This window comes from Vipera berus (assembly GCF_964194415.1).
Source record: "Vipera berus genome assembly, chromosome: 1".
NCBI classification, from domain to species: Eukaryota; Metazoa; Chordata; class Lepidosauria; order Squamata; family Viperidae; genus Vipera; species Vipera berus.
This window is the reverse complement of record NC_138202.1, coordinates 4,438,890-4,446,771: the sequence shown is the minus strand read 5'-3', so window position 1 is coordinate 4,446,771 and position 7,882 is coordinate 4,438,890. Positions and strand designations below refer to the sequence as shown.

Below are 7,882 nucleotides of genomic sequence, written 5' to 3'. Positions count from 1 at the left end.
GGCAAAATACACGACATTTTTCTCTTTTCTTGTCGTCCGTAGAACAGGACTGCCTGAAATGAAGGGGAGGGAGAAACGTAACCAACTCCTCAGCGATTTCCGTGACAGGAAATCCAATATTCTGTGCAAGGAGCCCTTAAGGCGGCTTGAGGTTTCAATGGAACATCCCCCCACCCAAAAAACCTTCCTAGGACCCACTTTGCCTGAAATGGTACAGGGTTTCCTGCCTGAGCAGGGGGTTGGACTAGATGACCTCCAAGGTCCCTTCCAACTTTATATATATTATTATTATATTATTATATTACTTTCAAAGTTCCAGTGTCCCCCACCACCACCCTCTGTGGTCACGTGACCGCATTTTGGGCCTTGGCACCCGGACGATATTTTCAGCCATTTGTACCGCCTCACAGTCACGTGACCCCAATTTACGCTTTTGCACAATCTGGTATTTCCTTCACCATTTCTAGCAAAAGAACAAAAGGCCCATAGCAAAGAATGGGGTTGCCTAATTGCTGTGGTCTTTGCTTAACGACTACGGTGTTCGCTTAATAACCCCCCCAAGTGACTGTCACAACTTACAGCCAAAATTGCAGCTTCACCATGATTGCGAGGGATGTCCTCTGTACTGTTTATTTTAATTTTATTTTTATGTTCAGTCAGCCTGCTGATGTGAGGAGTAACGTGTCAATAAAAATTAAAGGCCATCGAAAATTGTATCCATCATTATTCGAGAAAAATATAATCCACCTGATCGATACAACTATTGAAAAAGAATTGTAAAATGTTAGATAAAACTTATCAAAAGAAAAGGAATATTTTCCAGTAGACACCAGCTGATTCCTCCCTTTCTTTCCTTAAGTCTCACATTGAAGAACCTGTTTGCTGTTCAGCCATAAAAGAGAGAAAAAATAGTTGAAGGGATAAAACTAGCAAGATGGCAGGTCTGGTGCCTAACAATGTTATGTAGCATATAAATATTTTTCCCCTTTTCTAAGCAAAGAAATTCTTCCTGAGCATCTTCTAAAAAGTCCCTCAAGTCTCATGTATCTGAATTATTAGCCTAAATGTTGGAGGTGTGGTGATAAAGATGTAATATATTTTCATATTTTCATATATGGTAGACTTGGAAAGAGGAACTGCCGACCATAGAAGAGTGGATTTTAAAGGTTTCTGACCTGGTCGGAATGGTGAAGATTTCGGCCTATTTGAAAGATTACTCGCAGGAACGTTATATTATGGAAGGGAGAAAATGGCTTGGGTTTATTCAGAACAAGTATAGGGTTAAGAAGTTTTATATTTGAATAAGTCTTCTTTTTTTGTTTTTTTTTCTATATTAGTTTTTTTTATATATATTTATATATATTTAATATTACTAAGGTTTGTTTTATCCTATATAAGCTAGAGAGTGATAGATTTTAGAGTTTATGGTTGTTAGTATATGGTTGTTTATGATTGTTTTTTTTTATATATACCTTGTATTTAGCTCTGGGAAGTCGGGGGGAGGGGGGAGAGGAAGGGGGGGAGGGAGAAGGGGGGGAGGGAGGATTTTTTAAGGGAAAAATTGTATGTTAAAACTTTTCAATAAAAAAAAAAGTCCCTCAAGTCTTCTTTGGACTAATATATCCCAAAATTAAGTATTGTCAGTGATTTTTCAGCAAGAGTCCTTCAAGGCTGTAAGCACAGTGTCCCTTGTTTAGCAGGGGGGAAAAACAACACGTAATTGCAGCCGTTTCTGCCATGGCCCCAGCATGCCACAGCTTCTAGGAACCATGAATTTGGTGTGACCAGTTTACTGACTTTCAGTTTAATATACGATTGACAACCTTCCTTTTCCAAGGATTTTTGTTGCTGTGATAATGTGGCTAGGATATTATTGATCTCAAAGCCAATAAGCAGATCTCTTCAAAGTATACATAAGGTAAAGGTAAAGGTTCCCCTGCACGTGTGTGCTACTCGTTTCCGACTCTAGGGGCCGGTGCTCATCTCCGTTTCAAAGCCGAAGAGCCAGCGCTTGTCCGAGGACGTCTCCGTGGTCATGTGGCCGGCATGACTAGACGCCAAAGGCGCACGGAACGCTGTTACCTTCCCACTGGAGTGGTCCCTATTTTTCTACTTGCATTTTTACGTGCTTTCGAACTGCTAGGTTGGCAGAAGCTGGGACGAGTAACAGGCGCTCACTCTGTTACGCGGCACTCGGGATTCGACCCGCCAAACTGCCAACCTTCCGATCGACATGCTCAGCGTCCTAACCCACTGAGCCACTGCGTCCCTTTTAAAGTATACATACTGACAGCAAAAATACAAGAATCAAAAGCTTAGAGGAGCGGTAACGGTACAACACATTTGAAAGGGACCTTGGAGGTCATCTAGCCCAACCCCTTGCTCAAGCAGGAGATCCTCTACCGTGCCAGACAAACGGGTCTCCAATCTCTTCTTACAAACCTCCAGAGATGGAGCATCCATAAGCACTGAGGGCAAGGCCTTCTACTGGTGGATTGTTTTCACTGAGAGACGAGAGATTTCTTCTTGCTTCTAGTTTGGTTCTCTTCTCTTTTTAATCAGTTTACATCCGTTACTCCTTGTCCTGCCCTCAGATGCTTTGGAGAACAGGTTGACAACCCCCCCCCTCTTCTTTGTGACGGCCCCTCAAATATTGAAAGGCTGCTATCACGTCACCCCTAGTTCTTCTCTTTGTTAAACTAGACACATCCGGTTCATGCAACCGTTCGTTTTATCCTCCAGTCTAAGCTAAGCCAAAAAGGAAATGTCTCCGGATTTTAGAATATTAAAACTCACTGAGTTGGAAGGGACCTTAGAGGTCTTCTAGTCCAGCCCCACTGCTCAGGCAGGAAACCCTACACCATTTCAAACAAATGGTCTCTTCTTAAAAGCTTCCAATCTTGGAGCATTCAAAACTTCTGGAGGCAGGTTGTTCCACTGGTTACCGTATTTTTCGGACCATAAGACGCACCGGACTATAAGACGCACCCAGTTTTTAGAGCAGGAAAACAAGAAAAAAAATTCTTTCTCCTTCTCTCTCTCTCCCTCTCTTTATATATTTTGCCATCCAACTAAGTTCAAAATCTATTAGACAAAAGTCTGGATCAAAAAGCACCTTTTCATGAAAATAAAATTCAAGAATGGATGACAGTTCAGAGTTTTTTTTGCCAAACCTTCGCAGTTAATCCTCAACTTACAACAGTGACCGTCCAAAGTTGCAACAGCACTGAAAGAAGCCAGTTATGACCGTTTTTCACACTTATGACCGTTTCAGCCTCCCCACGGGCACATGATTTACATTTGGATGCTTGACATTTAACTCACATTTATGGTGGTTGCCGTGTCCTGGGGCCGGGGTGTCACATGATCAAAATTCATGTGATTGGCAACTGGTTCATATTTACGACGGGGCGCAGCGTCCCGGGGGGGCACATGATTCCCCTTTTGCGATCTTCTGACAAGCAAAGTCAATGGGAGGAAACCAGATTCGCTTAACAACCATGTTACTCATTTAGCAACTGCAGGGATTCACTTAGCAAAGATGGTAAAATGGGGGGGGGGGAAACTCACTGAACAAATTTCTCACTTAGGAACCTCACTGTTGGGCTCAACTCTGGCCTTAAGCCAGGGACTACCTATGTTAGGCCTGCTGAAACTTGCATGTAGAAGCCACCTCTGTGAAATAAATATCAAATTATAACCGTTTTGGCATGAGCATTAATGAACAGTTCTAGCGGTTGCAGGAGTCAGTGTGGCGTTTGCACAAATAAAGATGGACCCACAATTCACATATTCCCCACACACACACACACACACACAATTAGTAATAACTGCAGTTGTCTTTGAATCTCGTGCCGGGGGAAGAAGCAGGGTGGAGAAGAAGGTCTTTCTTGGAAGGAGCAAGATAGGCAGAGAAGCTAGATAGAAATCAAGCAAGAAATTTATCTTCATGGGACACGAAAATGGTTGCAACCACAGAAAGCCGGTGTGTTTTCCAGAAATAGGAGATACCAATCAGAGGAGCAGCTATTTTGCTTTATAGAATATTATCTTACTGAAATGGACAAAAAAAACCCACCCCATTGCTTTCCAAAGATCTCTAGAGATACGTTATTTCCTTATAAATGTCAATTACAGGCAGCGGGAATTGGCAGATTTATATTAGCTTACATTAGCAGTTTTTGCTCAACAATTGCCTCTTGGTCTTCGGTTAAAAAAAACCTGCTTGAGGTGAGGTTCCTTACTTTAAAGCAGGGGGTCTTCAAACGCGGCCCTTTGATGACTTGTGGACTTCAACTCCCAGAATTCCTCAGCCAGGCACGCCAGGCTGAGGAATTCTGGAAGTTGAAGTCCACAAGTCATGAAAGGGCCGCGTTTGAAGACCCCCTGCTTTCAACTTCACGTCCTCGTTTGATCTGTGCATTTAATTAACAGCAATTGAATAATTTTAATCTTTTTTTTTTTTTAGCACTGTAAATCAGGGGTTGGAACCTGTAGACAACCAGATGTAACTGGGTTGTAACTCCTAGCAAGCTACTGCGTTGAACCTGCTGCCTGAAGTTCTTCAATTCTCTTCTCTTCCTTCTCCTAGAGAAAGGCAATGCTGTCCGTCTCGGTGACGGCTCTGATCTGGCTGGTCTTCGTGAGGGCCTTGTCCACAGCTTCGGATCCCAGCCTGGAAGGGACATGGAGAGATTGGAAGGCCACTCACGGTAAAGAATACGCCCTGGTGAGTTTGCTCCACTCGAACACAAATCAATCGATCCGAATAGAGCTGGAAGGGACACTGGAGGTCTTCTAGTCCAGCCCCCTGCTCAGGCAGGAGACCTTATACCATTTCAGACAAATTGGCCGTCCAGTCTCTTCTTAAAGACCTCCAGTGACGGAGCGCTCACAACTTCTGGTGGCAAGTCGTTCCATTGCTTAATTGTTCTAACCGTCAGGTAGTTTCTCCTTCATTCTGGTGCTTCAGATGAGATGTTTATGTTTTAATTCAATAATTCTAACCTGTTCAAGTGTTCCATTTCTACACCTTGATTTCAGCTGAAAACAGCCACGTTTAGGAAGCGACTTTCTCTTATCTGTCTTCAGACAATTTTTTCTCAGGAAAAATACTAAAATGCACACCAAATGAAAGATGGGAGGGATTTGTCTGGCCGATTGCTGGGCGACTGAGTTCTAGTCTGAGAAACCTTTTGTGCAAGAGGAAGGAGGTCACTTCTGGATCTGGCAGGTGCCACTTCTTTCGGCAGAGGGGACTAAGGGATCTTGCCGGTTTTTGGCTTCCCAGCAGGAGGAGGAATCCTTCCGCAGAGCCGTGTGGGAGGACAATCTGAGGATGATTGACGAGCATAACAAGCAGGCTGACCTGGGGAGACACACCTACTGGCTTGGCATGAACCACTTTGGCGATTCGGTAAGCCTGGAAATTATCTGTCTGTCTCTCTCTCTGTCTACCTACCTACCTACTTTCCTGTCTGTCTGTCTGTCTGTCTGTCTGTCTGTCTGTCTGTCTGTCTATCTATCTATCTATCTATCTATCTATCTATCTATCTATCTATCTATCTATCATCTATCTATCTATCTATCTATCTATCTATCTATCTATCCATCCATCCATCTACCTATCTATCTATCTATCCATCTATCAATCTACCTACCTACGTACCTACTTATCTATATACCTTCTGACTTACCTACCTACCTATCTACCTACCTACCTAGTTATCTATCTATCTATCTATCTATCTATCTATCTATCTATCTATCTATCTATCTATCTATCTATCTATCTATCTATCCACCTACCTACCTACCTACCTACCTACCTACCTACTTATCTATATAACTTCTGTCTAGTTTAAGGAAGAGAAGGACCAGGGGGGACAGGATAGCAGTCTTCCAGTATCTCAGGGGCTGCCCCAAAGAAGAGGGGGTCAAGCTATTCTCCAAAGCGCCCGAAGGCAGGACAAGAAGCAACAGATGGAAACTAACCAAGGAGAGAAGCAACCTAGAACTAAGGAGAAACTTCCTGACAGTGAGAACAATTAACCAGTGGAACAACAGAAGTGGTGAATGCTCCAATCCTGGAAGTTTTTAAGAAGAGACTGGACAGCCATTTGTCTGAAGTGGTATAGGGTTTCCTACCTGAGCAAGGGGTTGGACTAGATGACCTCCAAGGTCCCTTCTAACTCTATTCTATTCTATTCTATTCTATTCTATTCTATTCTATTCTATTCTATTCTATTCTATTCTATTCTATTCTATTCTATTCTATTCTATTCTATTCTATTCTATTCCATTCCATTCCATTCCATTCCATTCCATTCCATTCCATTCTATTCTATTCTATTCTATTCTATTCTATTCTATTCTATTCTATTCTATTCTATTCCATTCCTTTCCTTTCCTTTCCATTCCATTCCATTCCATTCCATTCCATTCCATCCCATCCCTTTCCTTTCCTTTCCTTTCCTTTCCTTTCCTTTCCTTTCCTTTCCTTTCCTTTCCTTTCCTTTCCTTTCCTTTCCTTTCCATTCCATTCCATTCCATTCCATTCCATTCCAGAGTGTCTCAGTCTTGGCCACTTGAAGACACATGGACTACAACTCCCAGAATTCCACAGCCAGCATGATTCCCTATTCCAGCAGTCCTCAACCTTTCTAGCCCCATGAACCAGCAGCAGAAGCAGCAAGGTGGGGAATGGTTTCGCACGTGCAACCTAGTTCCCGCGCATGCGCACATAAATTTTTCATGTGCTCACCTGCCGCTTGCGTGGCCCGGTTCCCAACAGGCCCTGCCCTACATGGTTTTGAAATAAATCTCTTGCATGCTTCTCTCCACAGTTGGTCTCGCCATTGGGGGGACAATGGATACATGCTCTTGGAACAAGGATCCAATCAATGCGGCATCAGCAACAGCACTTCCTACCCCATTGCGTAACCAGCCAAGTGGACCATTTGAGAAGCAGGACCAAAAAAAAAACACTAACTGCGGCAGTGAGAGCTTCTGGAGAGCCAGAAATACATACAGTCTATCCATATATGCTAAAACCAATAAATCCTTTTATGCAATGCTATCTAGCCTGGCACTTGAATTGCTTTACGATGTGTTGTGAGTTGAATGGGCACCACGGTAGTATAAATGCCGGCACGTTTCCTGAGGGAATTCAGAATGTTGAAGGCTTCTAGGCTGTTAAAAAGCATGTAAGCGTTTAAAGGTATAACATTCTGTTGAAAGAAAAATCTTCATCAGGGTCCAGTCCAAGCCGGGAATAAACAAAATGGAGACTGCTTTAAGAAAGAAGTTTTTTGTCTATTGAGCTGCCAGTGATCGCAGCAAGTCTCTGGGTTGGCTGACCACACGGTGCTTCCTTCTGACAAGTAAAGTCAGTGGGGAAGCCAGATTCACTTAACAACCGTGTTACTAAGTTAACACCTGCAGTGATTCACTGAGAGCTCTGGCAATGAAGGCCCTTTGTCGTTGTTAGTTGTGAAGTCGTTTCCGACCGTCACGTTCCTCCAGGCCTTCCTGTCCTCAATGAAGGTCATAAGATGGGGCAAAACTCACTTAATGTCTGTCTCGCTTACCGACAGAAATTTGGGCTCAGTCGAGGTTGTAAGTTGAAGATGACCTTTTCCCACCTCATTTTTAAGTGGTTGTCCACCAGGACTCCTAGATCCGCCTCACAGTTAGATCCCTGAACCTTGTAGATGTTGGGTTTAATGGAAAATGTAAGGTCACAGCAAATCTTCATACCCTATAAATGAAGTTCTGGAAGACTCTATAGCAGAGGTCTCCAAACTCAGCAACTTTAAGACCTGTGGACAACAAATCCCAGAATGCCTAGCCAGCCATCTACATCAGGAGTCTTCAAACATAG

General features: G+C 43.2%; 1 protein-coding gene across 1 annotated transcript; it reads left to right on the top strand.

The window, feature by feature from the left end:
- Positions 1-4,136: 4,136 nt before the first annotated feature.
- LOC308660528 (uncharacterized protein) lies at positions 4,137-7,190 on the top strand (the record flags this gene model as incomplete). Its single annotated transcript, XM_081314930.1, has 4 exons — positions 4,137-4,230; positions 4,592-4,729; positions 5,291-5,416; positions 6,846-7,190. Exons 2-4 carry the CDS (start codon positions 4,601-4,603, stop codon positions 7,188-7,190), a joined length of 600 nt encoding a protein of 199 aa, XP_081171056.1. The 5' UTR covers positions 4,137-4,230; positions 4,592-4,600.
- Positions 7,191-7,882: the final 692 nt, after the last annotated feature.